Source organism: Chrysemys picta, chromosome 15, assembly GCF_011386835.1.
Source record: "Chrysemys picta bellii isolate R12L10 chromosome 15, ASM1138683v2, whole genome shotgun sequence".
NCBI lineage: Eukaryota > Metazoa > Chordata > Testudines > Emydidae > Chrysemys > Chrysemys picta.
The window spans coordinates 8,383,094-8,398,613 of NC_088805.1; the positions used below are offsets into that span (position 1 = coordinate 8,383,094).

Sequence of the window (15,520 nt, forward strand, 5' to 3'; positions counted from 1 at the left end):
ACTTTAGGAATTACAACCATGTGACAGCAAGGGCTTTCAGCTATTGGTATCTCATAAAGATACATTCCATATGCCCTCAACAGTTTTGATATCTTTTCTATATTTTATCAAAGGCACATAGGCTGCCAGGGTTAAGTGAAATTGTAATTGTAGTTCCCCTTATAAAGTGTTTTATGGGGACTGTAGCCACAACTACCAACTCAGGAGTTTTCTGATGTCTGTGTATTTTTAAGCAACATCAAAACAGCTTAACTACTTAAATAGCTGCTTAGTGCGTACAATAATTTATTTGCCAAATTTGTAAAGTGCCAAGAAAATAAATATTTCATTTTACTTGTCTACAGTAAAACTTTGCAGTGACAATGGATTCTTGAATATTTGATAAATATTTGGCCAACTCTTAGTCATCTGATGTGTCAGATATCTGAACTGTTCTTTCAACTGAAGTTATAAACTCCTTGGGGCATGGACTGTAACTCCCTCTATGTTTTGTACAGCACTAAAACCAGTCATTACATTCAAACATATTATAAAATAGGATTTTTTAAAAATCACATTTTAAATAATGATTAAAAATACTACAATTTCTAAAAAAGCTGTCGGAGAGCTATCAAGTTGCCAATATTTAGAAAAGAAATTCAATTAAATATTGAACAGGAAAAGAAGTGTACGTGTAACAGTACACTATAATGCACACCATATTACTTAGATACAGGACATCACCCATAGCATAATATTTAGAATTTCCTATAATGATTAGCTTTATATCAGGAGGGTAAGGCAAAACAGGATTGCTGAATTACAACCACGACCAACGAGATGATTCTGAGAAAAGGGGGCAATTAAGCCCATTCTATTGATGTAAATTAGATTATTGCAGATAATATTAAAATTTCAATGGGTTTGGTAGCACGCTCCACTAGAAGCCATATTACAGATAAACAAAGCGATAATATATGCATACTTACACTTTCAAACATAGAAACTAATAAGGCAGAGAAAATTGTTTATGCAATATGCAAATTTATACTGAATTCCACATACAGTAATACTTTATTAGTTATGAAATTCTGTGTGCACACCTCAATTCAAAACTGGTACAATTCAAAATTCGTCACCTTTAGGATATTTTTGAAAGTATTTCTTTCCATATACTTTGCTAAAACTGGGCGGGGGAGATGACAACTTGTTTCGGGTAAGTTTTCTTTAAAAAATATATATATATATATTATATATATATATATATATATATACACACACACACACACACACATATACATATACATACACGTACACTTTTGAAAATATTGTGAAAAATAAAAAATATATTCTAACAAATACTTAAAAAAAAATCCAATCTTTAAACAGACCAATATATGGAGGACAAATCATAAAACAGACTGTGCACACAGAACATTTGTCTAGCTAAGGCCATGTCCACATGAGGAAGTTTTTTCAGTAAAATCAAAAGTATGAATTTAAACTGATATAAGGCCTTGGTCTTCACACAAAAAAATGTGTTCACTATAACCTCTGGTGCAAATGTAAACCTATGTAGTTATGATGGTATAACTGCCTATTCAGATACTCTTATTCCAGTGTAAAGTGTGGTGATTGGCGGTGGTTTGTTTTTGTCTCTTGGGGAGGGGCTCAAATTATACTGAAAAAGGCCACTCTTATAGCAGAATAAGAGTGTTAACACGGGAGGTTATATCGGTATAACCAATCAAACTTTGCCATGCAGATATGGCCTGATCAAGACATGGCCTGTCTTATAAAAAAGAAAAGCCCTAAGACTCTTCCAGGTTCCCTTTTATGACGGAGGTGAATAAAGATAAGCAACAGACTCATTTTTTGACACTAACCCAGGAAACAGATTTTGTAACAAAGCTTGTCTGAATTTTATATATATGATGAGAATGTAAGTAATATTTAACAAATATATACTATATCTCTATTACAATAAATACTACTACTACTAATAATAATGGTAGCCCTAGGGAACCAAAAGGTTCTGCACTATCATTTCCGAAAACTCTAACGAGTGGTGGCTGGGAGGTATCCAAAATAAGGCTTGGTCCACACTGGGGTGGGGGATCGATGTAGGAAACGCAACTTCAGCTACGAGAATAGCGTAGCTGAAGTCGACGTTTCCTAGATCGAACTAAGTTTACTTACTGCGGGTCCACGCGGCGCAGGCAAGCTCCCCCATCGACAGCGCTTCCTCCTCTCGGCGAGCAGGAGTTCCACAGTCAACGGGGGAGCACTTCTGGGATCGATTTATCGCGTCCAAATGAGACGCGATAAATCGATCCCAGAAGATCGATCTCTACCCGCCGAATCAGGCGGATAGTGTGGACCTAGCCTAAGAGATGGTGCTGGCATAAGCAATTAAGATACCATCCTCCACCCGAACATTATTTCTGACATTCCTTACCCCTCTAAAAAATAATTTCTGATCTCCCAAATAAAGTCAGCCCATCAGCTAAATAATTTGAGATACTTCCTCCTCCTGAATAAATTCTGCCTTCCACCCACCCCCAAATAGGTCCTCTGCTGTAACACCTTCCACTGTTCCCATGTCTCCTCCCGAAAATAAACAGACAATTCCCCTCTGCTTAGCTCCTTCTTTTCCCTCCCTCACAAGGTCAAAGGTGTCCTTTGCTCTCCCTTTTATTTTCTTCACCAGATCACGAGCTCCCATGCACTTCCTTTCACCCCTCCTCACCAGCTCACAAACCCCCATCCTTTCCCTTTCACACCATTCACAAGGTCAGAGGCCTCTCTCTCTTCTCTTTTTAATCCCACCTTATTACAAATTCACAGCCCCCCATTTACGGTCTCCTTGAAATTACCCACTAGCCACATTCTCATACCCTCGCGCTCTCTCTCTCTCTCTCTCTCTCTCACACACACACACACACACACACACACACACACACACACACCTACCTGCTGCTGATTCCAGAGATGGAGCTCTACATATCACATTTAAGTCAACCTAACTACATTGCTCAGGGCTGTAAAAATGTTGTATCCTTAGCAATGTTTGGAGGTCGACCTAACTCCTACTTTAGCTGCAGCTAGGTCAACAGAATTTTTCCATCAATCTAGCTGCCAACTCTTGGAGGTGGAAACAATCCCTTGATTTTAAAATTGCCGGTGATGGAGAATCCACCACAGCCCTTGGTAAATTGTTCCAATCGTCAATTACTCTCACTGTTTAAAATTGGTGCCTGATTTCCAGTCTGAATTTGTCAAGCCTCAACTTCCAGCCAACGGTTTCCCATATACCTTTCTCTGATAGATTAAAGAGCACATTATTAAATATTTATTCCCCATCTAGGTACTTATAGACTGTAATGAAGTAAACTGTTAACCATCTCTTTGTTAAGCTGAACAGATTGAGCTCCTTGAGGCTATCGCTATAAGGCAGGTTTTCTAATCCTTTAATCATTTTCATGGCTCTTCTCTGAACCCTCTCCAATTTCAACATCTTTATGGAATAGTGGACATCAGAACTAGACATTGTACTCCAGCAGCAGTTGTACCAGCACCAAATTCAGAGCTAAAATAACCTCTCCACTCCTACTTTAGATTCCCCTGTTTATGCAGCCAAGGAGCACATCAACCCTTTTGGCCACAGCATCACATAGGGAGCTCACGTTCTGCTGATTATCCATCATAACCCCCAAATCTTCTTACAGAGTCAAGGTGTCCCAAGATAGAGTTCCCCATTGTGTAAATATGGCCTACATTATTTGTTCCTAGACGTATATATTTACATGTAATCATTTTCAAAGGCATATTATTTGCTTGCAGTTTACCAAGTGATCCAGATCACTCTGAATTAATGACCTGTCCTCTTCATTATTTAATACTCTCCTCAATTTTTGTGTTATCTGCAGACTTTATCAGTGATGATTTTATATTTTCTTCTAGGTCATTCAGAAAAATAATAAATAGTATAGGGGCAAGAACCAATCCCTCCAGGGCCCCACTAGAAATAATGATTCCCCATTTACAATTAAATTTTCAGACCAATCAATTAGCCAGTTTTTAATCCATTTAATGTGTGCTATGTTAATTTTTATACCATTCTAGTTTTTCAATCAAAATGTCATGTGGTACCAACTCAAATGCCTTACTGAAGGCTAAGTACCGTATATACTCGTTCATAAGCCCATTTTTTTTTTTTTTTTAGTAAAAAAGGGAAGCACCAGAGAAGGGGGTCGTCTTATGAACGGGTATAGAGAGGGAGAGGTGGGCCACAGCCCCTCCCCCCAACAGAGGGAACAAGGAGAGGCGGCACAGCCAGAAGGGAAGAGGCAGGACCAGAGTCTCTCCACTTCTGACCACGCTGCTCTCCCCCCAGCCTCTGAAGCAGCTGCATCTCCGGGGCTGGCAGGCTGCAGACGTGCTGCTCGGCCCCACTCCCCAGAGCAGGCTGTGGCCATGCCGCCCAGGCGCCGGAGCACGCTGCGGCCGTGCCGCCCGTCCCAGCCCTCTGGAACATGCTGCGGCCGTGCTGCCTGGTCTGGCCCACTGGAGCAGGCTGCGGCCGCGCTGCCCAGCCTGCCGGAGCAGCTCCAGTCATGCCAGAGACATCGTCCCCTGGCCCTCTCCAGATAAGGTGGGAAGGAATGGGATGGAGAGAGTATGGGGGTCCCGGGCTAGGAGTGGGGTCACGTGGAAGGTGGTCACAGGGGTTACTCCCCTGACCCCAGCTTCTCCCCCCCAAAAAATTTCCCCACCAGTTGCTGTCCCGGCCCATCAGGGTAAGGACACTTTGTTAACTTAGGTTTACCTCCGTGCCTGCGGATGCTTGAGGTAAACAAACCATCTCGGCCAGCCAGAAGCTTATCCTCATGGCCCGGGAGCCAAAGTTTGCTGACCCCTGAATTAAAAGGTCGGCTTATGAATGGGTCATTAAAATTTTCCATTTTTACTTATCCATCTTGGGGGGGGGGGGGGGGTCGGCTTATAAGCGAGTATATATGGTATGTTAAATCAACACTATTACCTTTATCAACCAAATTTGTAATCTCAAAGAAAGATATCAAGTTGGTTTGACAGGATTTATTTCCAGAAACCCATGTTGATGGGCATTAATTATATTACCGTCCTTTAATTCTTATTAATTGAGTCCCATATCAGCCACTCCATTATCTTACCCAGGATCGATGTCAGACTGACAGGCCTATAATTACCCACGTCATCCCACTTACCCTTTTAAAATATTGGCACAGCATTAGCTTTTTTATAGAACCATATATATGTAGGGCTGGAAAGGACTTTGAGAAGCCACCACGTCCAGCCTCCCTGTACAAACCTAAACTTAAACCCCGACTATCCCTGACAGTTGTTTATTCAAACAGTTCTTAAAAACCTACAATAGGGATTCCACAACCTCCTTTGGAAGCCCATTCCCGAACTTATCTACCCTTAGAGTTAGAATTTTTTTTCCTAATATCCAACCTAAATCTCCTAATCTAAACAATTGATCACAGTTCTCTTTATAACAGCCCTTAACATATCTGAAGACTGTTAACCTCATATGTCCTCTTTTCTCAAAACTAAACATGCCCAGTTTTTTTAACCTTTCCTCATAAGTCAGATTTAAGTCAACCTAACTACATTGCTACCTACCTGCTGCTGATTCCAGAGATGGAGCTCTACATATCACATTTAAGTCAACCTAACTACATTGCTCAGGGCTGTAAAAATGTTGTATCCTTAGCAATGTTTGGAGGTCGACCTAACTCCTACTTTAGCTGCAGCTAGGTCAACAGAATTTTTCCATCAATCTAGCTGCCAACTCTTGGAGGTGGAAACAATCCCTTCTGTCGATGTGGGAAGCATCTACACTACAGTGGCACAGCTACAATGACGTAGCTATGTAACTGAATTGTGGACATACCTTGACATTGCTAGGACTCTTTGGACTTCCCTGATTCTGCCCCAAAGAGAACTGAAAAAGCATGTGCAGCCCTCGGAGTACTTTCTCCTTTCTCCTTGGGGCTACACCTGCATTAGCTGATCACCTTCCTGGCTGCATTCTATGGCCTTGTCTTCACAAGGAAAAAAGTGTGTTTTTAACATGCATTAGCTCCTCCCTGCCCTCAACTCTACATTGACCTGCTAACACACATTAAAACTACAACTTGCCTTAACTAGCATATATTAAAATTCTAGTGCAGACAACACACGCTAGCTAATACATGTTAAAAACGCATCTTTTTCCTTGTGAAGACATGGCCTATGGTGCTGCTCTGCTGAAATGACTGGACCCTGCCAGTTGGCTCCCTCTCTCCCTCAGATTCACTCTATTCATTTATCTAAGATAGAATTTTTTACAAAAGTTTGTAGCCTGGAACAAACAGGAGTATCCACACTAGCCAAATGCTTAACTTCACTTGAGTTAATTGGTAATCAACTAATTTACTCGGGAGGTAGAAAACTCTTGTCTTCTAGACATAATATATGCAGTACTGAAGGGCCAGAATCTGCCAGGGACCCTGTATAATTAAGGTGGCATACTGACATAAAACAACTGTCCAGAAATACCTGTGCATTTATAAAGACTGATTGTAACAACTTACTTTTATATTTATGTGCAAATATTTATCATAATAGTGATCATTCATTTCTTCTGGGCAGGGACCTACTCTTCACACCTGTCTATAAAGTTGTCAGCAAAATGTTGGCATTATACAAATAATAAAAAATAATAATTCAATATAATTTCAGTTCATATTATTTTTCCTGTGACATGCTCCAGAGTTTGAAAGTATGCATATTTCTATATGTACGTGTATAATTGTGTGCATAGAATGTAAATACATACATATACACACATTGATTTACTTACTGTAATGGTGCATGAATGTTATATACATGTATAAGACTAATAGTACTGACAACAGGATGAGTTAATAGATTCCCAGTCCAGAAAGGACCATTGTGAACATCAAGTCTGACCTCCTCAATAATACAGGCCATAGAACCTCCCCAAAATAATTCCTAAGGTATCGTTGAGAAAAACATCCAGTCTTGATTTTAATTTTTCCTTCCTAAGTGAAATATTTGGCACTTACGTTTACTGAATTTCATCTTGTTTATTTCAGACCAAGTCTCAAAATTGTCAAGGTCATTTTGAATTCTAATACTGTCCTCCAAAGTGCTTGCAACCCCTCCCAGCTTGGTATCATCCACAGATTTTATAAGCATGTTCTCCACTTCATTATCCAAGTCGTTAATGAAAATATTGAATTGTACCAGACCCAGAGTGACCCCTGAAGGATCCAACGAGAATCACCCTCCTAGTGTGACAGTGAACCATTGATAACTTCTTTTTCAATACGGGTCTTTCAACCAGTTGTGCACCCACCTTATAGTAATTACATCTAGACCACATTTCCCTAGTTTGCTTATGAGAATGTCATGTGCAACTGTGTAAGAAGCCTTACTAAAAATCAAGATATATCATGTCTACTGCTTCCCCATCACTAGGCCAGTAATCCTGCCAAAGGAAATTAGGTTGGTTTGGCATGATTTGTTCTTGACAAATTCTTGTTGGCTATTCCTTATAACTCTATTATTCTCTAGGTACTTACAAAGTGATAGTTTAATAATTTGTTCCAGTATCTTTCCCGGTATTGACTGGTTTATAATTCCCTGGGTCCTCTTTGTTGCCCTTCTTCCAGATTTCTGGAACTTCTCCAGTGTTCCAAGACTTACTGACAATCAACATTAACGGTCCAGCAAGCTCCTTCGCCAGCTTTTTCAAAATTCTTGTATGCAAGTTATACAGACCTCCTGATTTTAAAATGTTTAACTTTAATAGCTGCTGTTCTGCTTTTTAATACCCTCCTGAAATACTACTGGAATGCAAAGAGTGTTATCATATGATATGACTACATCATCTGTTTTCCCTCAAATACAGAACAGAAATATTTATTTGCCTGTATGTGCCTTTTCTGCATTATTATTGATTCTACCGTTTACATCTAGTAATGGACCAATACTACTGTTAAGATTCTTTTTACTCCTAATATTCTTTAAAATCTTCTTATTGTCCTTAACTCTGCTGGCAATAGATTTTTCCTTGTGTCCCTCTTCTTCCCTTATCAATTTTCTACAATTCCTAGCTTCTGATTTATATTCATCACTATCAACTTCCCCTTCCTTCCGTTTGTTAAATCACATCAGTTTTTAACCAATACAGCCTTCGTCCTTGACTTTGGCTTTTTGGGGCATATAGTAAAGTGTACTTAAACAATTCCCAATTATCAATCACATTTTATGATTAAATTCTTTATCCCAGCTGATTTGGCTCATAATTGTTTTTGGCTTTGTGAAAGTGGTCATGATCACTTGTTTCTAAGGTACCATAAATTTTTAGTTCTGTGATGCAATATTTTTGAGTTTTTTAGTGTTGGCACCATAAGACTTCTAGCATATGTCACTCAAATTAATGTCCCTCATAATCACACAGCTTTGTTTTTCTACACATTATAGATAGGTGCATAAGAAGGCAGCCATCCTGTTCCCTAGTGTGATTTAGTGGTATCTAGAAGTCACCACCTAATACTCCATATTGTGCTTTATGTGTTAAGACATTGGTCCATAAGCATTCAGGATCATTTTCCTCCAAGTTCTCAGTTACTCAGAAACAGGTAATGCCATTTTGACCTAGAGTGCCATTCCCCCTTCCCTTTTCCCCACTCAATTATTCCTAAACAGGTTATAACTATTGATTGGAATGTTAAAATAAATGGTTATAACCTGTTTAGGATCATCGAGTGGGGAAAATGGGAAGGGGGAATGGCACTCTATGTCAAAAATGGCATTACCTGCGAGTCATCCCACCAGGTTTCAGTAATACCAACTAGACTGAAATTCATGCTCAGAAATAGAAACTCCTCCTATTCCTCTTGTCACCCAGGCTCCTAACACTGGTATATAGGTAATTAAGGGTTAATAGGCTTCATGCCACTGACACCCCACTCAGAGTGCCAGTGCACCTCAATCCTGACTTATAACACTTTCCATTCTAATTCTGATTCAGTTTTGATCAGAGACTGCCAGCTGTGCTAGATGCTTTAGTGATGTGGATCGATGCTCACCAGGAAATAGCATGAGACTGTCAAGTACATTTCATTTGTGCACTAAGTGAGAATTTTAAATTTGGTTCTCCAGAGGTGAAATGCTCATACATTAACCCACTAAATAACAAATAATCTTAATAATGTGCTTCTCTCTGTTCAGAGAGAAATTCACAAGCCAGAACAACAACAAAATGTTTTCATTTTAGGAAAGTAGATAAATACATCTTTAATTATTGTGCTAATCTTACAAGACGGTAGAAAACACTATTGTTTTAAGCTACCTTGTTAACACACTGTCCTTTGCAAAAACAACCAGCTGCAATAATATGCTGTAATCAGAATGTAAAAGATCACTGTTTGGAAAGCAATACTGGAAGAGGGTAAAATACCTCAAACAAACTAACAAAACAAATATATCATGGGCAACAAATTAATCATAGAGGTCTGGTAAAGCCTTGCCAAGTGGCTTTTGCATGTAAAGCATGTGGAAATCAAATCTTGAAGTAGTTACAAAAGCTACAATTCTTCAATGCAGATACACTTACAAATCTATAGCTTATTTCACACCACTGTAATTTTGGGATTAGAGTAAATCTTTGGAAAGAATACTTGTTCATGGCTATCTAAAATCTACTTTATAACAGGCACCAAAATACAGACACAGTTCAAAGCCAGAAAAAATCTGTGGAAATGAAAGATTATATAAACATCACCTTCCAACCCAAATTAGCAAAACTAACACGATCTCAAAATCTACTGAAATATCGCCATGCATTACTGCAGCTACTTGAAAGAAAAAAGCTTCTTTTACCAAAAAAAGAGATTGCGGGCAGAGCAGAGGGAAGGAACCACAACCTAAAGAAAACGAGCACACTTTCAGAACTTGAACAATAACACTGACATTATTCCAGAGACCTCATAGTACTTGCTAAAAGGCATTTCCTTACCTTTTGTTAACAGGCTTCTCATCCTTCTCATAAGGCCTGATGAACCATTTTCCAATCCTTATGAAGTTTTTATCCATCAGGCATCTACAAAATAATTAAAACATCAATTACTTATTACAATTTAAATGTTAATTCAGTAAATTCTTAAGACATTAAATTAAATTCAAGTTCTTAGCATTCACCTTCAAAGCTCTCCACAACTCTGCCCCTTCCAATTTACCTGCTTCGGTCTCTACATATCACAATCCACCTCCTTTGTGCCATCAGTAATACCAGTCTTGATTCTATATTTAACTGCTTCTCTTACACAGTCTTTGCACTTGCTTCTACACTCCCTGAACTGATCCACCATTCTCTACTTCAAGCCCCTCTTGTACCATAATGCTTAGAAGAATTAGTCAGTGAATAATGACTAAGTTCATAGAAAGTCAGAGTCAAAGATAGCTGATATTTACAACAAAAGTTATATGATTATATCCCTCTCCCACATCCTTTTTACATTACTTCTCTCATTAAGCTGTAAACTCTTCAGGGTACAGACTGTCTTCCCACATGTTTAGAATGTGCATATCACAGTGTGAACACTAATGGAATACAAATAAATAGCGATGACATTAATTTACTAATGCATCCGTTTTCCTTCACATGTCTCATATTATTATGAATTATGGTTTTGAAACTTATGATGACATATCACTCATTAATTTAAAAGCAAATGATATTGTCTACTATACAATATTGTTAGTTGCTAGCAATATTTACATTTCTAACAATATAATAATTACTGTTTTGACCAATGTACATGGCCGAAACAATGGGTCTCTCTCAACAAGACACTCTCTCTTTCCACAATGGCAGGTTTCTTCAGGAATTTTCCCTAGCTCACTAAACTGAGAGCAGTTCCCTGAATTAACTGTTTTTCTCTGCTCACAACAGATGCACACTATCTCCCTACAGAATCCACAGACTATGGCTCTAAAAGCTCAATGCAGGAAGCATGCAGCACTCTCTAACAAATTAGAACAGTGGTCCCCAAACTTTTGACCTCACGCCCCCCCCCTTACCCCTGTACGCCTTGCCTCCCCCGCCCAAGCTGGGACAAGAGCAGGGCTGTGGCTCCGGGATGGGGGGATGCGGACAGGGATAAGGGGGTCAAGGCTGAGGCTGGGGCCACAGTTGGGGGCGGGTCTGGGAGGAGAGCTGAAGCTGGCAGCTGGAACTCCAGCGCAGAGCCCCGGGCACAGGGCTGGCAGCCGGAGCTGGGAGTGGCAGCCGGGCCCTGAGCCGGGACTGGGAGTGGAGCTAGGTGGCACTCCCTCCCCATGCCCCGTGGGGGCTGGCACAGGCCCCCGCCATGTCCCCCTGAATGTTCCTCCATGCCCTCTTAGGGGGTCACACCCCACAGTTTAGGGACCTCTGAATTAGAAGGTTGGGAGGGCTTAGGGAACAGATCAGAAGAAGGTGTGAAAACCAGCAAAAGGGGTGGGTCTCAGAGCCCAAGCAGGAACATCTTCACTGCTATTTTTACCCCTGTAGCGCAAGGCCGAGTCTGTTGATCCAGGCTCTGAGAGTTGCTGCTTCAGGTTTTGTTTGGTTGTTTTTTTGCAGTGTAGACATACCCAAAGGGACTATGTACAGTACAGCTGAAACCATGCCAGTAAGAACTGTTTCTTATAAGCACAGTTTTCCCAATCGGCACGTATATGTTTTCTTCCTCCTCCTCCTCCTCCTCCTCCTCGGAACCCTGCTAATTTATCACCATGTCCCTGGGAGCCAGCGCTGGCTCTACCATTTTTGCTGCCCCAAGCAAAAAAAAAAAAAGCCGCCCGGACTGTGCCGCCCCAAGAATGGACGGAATGCCGCCCCTTAGCATGTGCCGCACCATGCACGTGCTTCCTCCGCTGGTGCCTGGAGCCAGCCCTGCTGGGAATCTATGCAGCTTTATTATGCTGTTCAAATATGGTTTGCAGGTTGATAAAACAAAGTCCCTGGACACATTGGCCAGAGGAAATGTGATAGAAATCTGCTATCAATATTTATTTTTAAAGGAAGAAAACATATCTTTCCAGGTGAGATCTGAAAAATGGTTATGCCTTTTCAGAAGAGATTTGTCTAAACACATCTGTTGCTAGCAGACTGTAGTATGGAGAAGGACAAGAGAAGTTGTGAGAACAAATATGACCCACCCAACCTCCAAGCAAGAAGCAGATGGGTTTCCCCAATTCACTCCATATCTAACCCAGGTTTTATTTGCTAGATGGAAGATCTGGTCTTATACTCTCCTTCACTTGAAGTTTTTCACTAATTTTCTTCTACAACGGTGGCCAAAGAGTACCCAAACTACACACTACTCCTGGGGGCGGGGCATAGAATTAGTATCTTCTGCAGATTTCTTGGCTCCTCCACAGCAAAATGGGGGAGCCAAGAAATCTGTGGAGCACACATGCCCTTTTCCCAGCAGGCCGGGAGCATCTGCTGGGAGCAGCGGGCAGCAGGGAGCAGATCACCGCAGGGAGGGAGGCTGGGCGTGCTTCCTTGCCTCCCTGGAAAGACAGTTACAAGTGTGGGGCTGGGCCAATGCCTCTGTGCGAATGAGAGAAAGAGAGAGACAGACACTTTGTACCTCTCGCTTGTTATTGCTGCATCCTGGGCTTAGAGGTGTAGGGCTGAATGAAGCAGGCTCTACTATCCCTGAGGCAGAGCAGAAATGTAACAACTAAGAGTATGTCTTTACTAGCAATGTTAAAGAGCTGCCGCGGCAGCGCTTTAACGTGGCTGTGTAGTCGCGGCACCAGCGCTGGGAGAGCGCTCTCCCAACACTATAAAGAAAACCCACCTCCACGAGAGGAATAGTTACCAGCGCTGTCTACACTGCCACATTACAGCACTGAAACTTGCAGCCCTCGGGGGGGTGTTTTTTCACCCCCCTGAGTGAGAAAGTTGCAGTGCTGTAAAGTGGCAGTGTAGACCAGGCCTAAGCAAGCAGGCTGCTCATGTTCCCATTGTTAATTGTTCCCATTCTTAATCAATTAAGGCCCCTTTACCTTGCCAGAGTGGTGTAAAGGAGCCTTGTAAATGACAGGTTTCAGAGTAGCAGCCGTGTTAGCCAGTATCAGCAAAAAGAACGAGGAGTCCTTGTGGCACCTTAGAGACTAACACATTTATTTGAGCATAAGCTTTCGTGGGCTAAAGCTGTATTTTCCACTGCATGCATCTGATGAAGTGGGCATTAGCCCACGAAAGTTTATGCTCAAATACATGTGTTAGTCTCTAAGGTGCCACACGTACTCCTGTTCTTTTTGTAAATGACAGAAACCGAATCCTCAGCTAGGAAGGTGTATGTGCTTTCTTGCTTTTTCTCCTGTGCCAGAGAAGCACAATGGGGTTAGATTACAGCTCAGGATCTATTTTACTTGTCCATTAAAAAAATGCAGGACGATGATTAGCAAAACTGTACGACTTTCATGTGTGAAAGTCTGAGCAACTTAAAGCGACATTCTACTTTGCAGAACACCAAACACCAAAATAAAAGTAATGTAATTTTAATGAAAATCCAGGATTATAACTGGAATGCAGGATGTTGGTTACCAAGTATTTGTAACTTAACTTTCACGTATTTAGGAAATGCTGAACAGTTAATTTGATTTTTTTTTTAACTGTAAGGTAGTTTAAAAAAATTACCAAAATAAATGAAATTGGTGTGATTATATTGCATTATTTTGACAAATAAAATATACAGAATTTTGCAATTTTTGGCACAAAATTCCCCCAGGAGTAACATACTGTCCCTCCAGTGCATCTGTTGATGTTGGTCCTGCTTTGAGCAGGGAGTTGAACTAGATGACCTCCTGAGGTCTCTTCCAACCCTAATATTCTATGATTCTATGCCATATGAGAATACACTCTGCACAGCCTCCATGGCACAAAGGAACAACCAAGGCAAACAGAGAATTGCAGAAAATCTAAAATAAGTGGCTGAGCAAATAGTTAGAGACTCTAGGCAGCACAATACATAAGCAAAAGGAGGCAGCTACAGCCCAGACACTTAATTTAGAATAGGTGCATGATCCATAAGAAAAAAGTGTATCTTTAGGGTTCTACTTAGAGAACATACTGACAACAGTTCCTTCTCTTTTAAACTAAAGAGACTGCAGCTCAAGAACTGTGACATGGGGAGACGGGCTGTTTCACAAATAGGCAGGTAATAGGTCTATATCAACACCTTAAACTTAACCTAGGATTACCATATTTCAGCAAGCAAAAAAGAGGAGGGGAGGAGCCCCGCCCCAGTCCTGCACTAGCCCCGCCCCTGCCCCTCCCACTTCCGCCCCCAGAACCCCCAACCCTCCCCCCGCTCCTTGTCCCCTGCTTGCCCCCTCTTGAGACCCTCCCCCCATCCTAACTGGCCCCCTAGGACCCTACCCCCTACCTGTACCCTGACTGCTCCAACCCTTATCCACACCCCCACCCCCGGACAGATCCCTGGGACTCCCACGCCCCCATCCAACCACTCTCCACCCCCTGACAGCCCCCCCAGAACTCCCGACCCATCTAAACCCCTCTGCTCCCTGTCCCGACTGCTCCGATCCCTCTCCCCACTCCTGCCCCCTGACAGCCCCGCCCCCAGAACTCCCAACCCCCCCCCCCCCCCGCTCCTTGTCCCCTGACTGCCCCCTCCTGGGACCCCTGCTCCTAACTGCCCTCCAGGACCCCACCCCCTATCTAAGCCTCCCTGTTCCTTGTCCCCTAACTACCCTCTCCTAAGACCCCCCCCCCAACTGCCCCCCAGGACCCTACCCCCTACCTGTACCCTGACTGCCCAAAACCTTATCCACACCCCCCCCAGAAAGCCCCTCCGAACTCCCGACCCCCCCGTCTCTTGACTGCCCCATCCAAAACCTCCCTGCCCCTTCTCCGACCCGCTGGCCCCCTTGTTGTTGGCCTTCGCCTAATGTCTCTGTGAACTTGCTCAGGAACGGCCTGAGCTGTTCATCCCGGCACGCTGGGCAGCAGTGGAGGAGGAGCGCGGGAGGGGCTCCAGACTGCCGGAGGCGATCTGCGAATGCAGGGAGGGAGGCAGTGATCTCTGCTGCAGGGGAAGCGGAGGAGAGGCTCTCTCTGGCTGTCGGAGCCCCATGTAAGTGGCACCATCCGGCCGGCTGCCCTGTTAGCCGTGCGCGCTCTGCATGGGGGGGGAGGGGAAGTCCGGACATTTACAAATTCCCCCCGGACGCTAGTTTTAGCTCAAAAAGCCGGACATGTCCGGGGGAATCTGGACGAATGGTAACCCTACTTAACCTGGCAACTAAACAAGCACAGACCACAAAGTACTTCTGTCATGCTTATGGCAAAAACCTGTACACTTAAGCTAGGGTTTACGCTAGAGAAGTTTTGCTGGTATAGCTATGCATGCAGGCAAACAAACCCAGCACAATGACAAAAGTGTATTTTTGCCATTGCAGA

At 42.4% G+C, this 15,520-nt stretch overlaps 1 protein-coding gene across 2 annotated transcripts in view; it reads right to left on the reverse strand.

Annotated features, from left to right (window-relative positions):
- The window catches only part of MED13L (mediator complex subunit 13L), a 396,084-nt gene that overhangs the window by 175,111 nt on the left and 205,453 nt on the right, over positions 1-15,520 (reverse strand). For both annotated transcript variants that reach the window (XM_005303233.5, XM_005303234.5), the window contains exon 4: positions 10,058-10,141. In XM_005303233.5, coding sequence (XP_005303290.2) covers positions 10,058-10,141 — 84 coding nt within the window. The remainder of the gene's footprint in view (positions 1-10,057; positions 10,142-15,520) is intronic.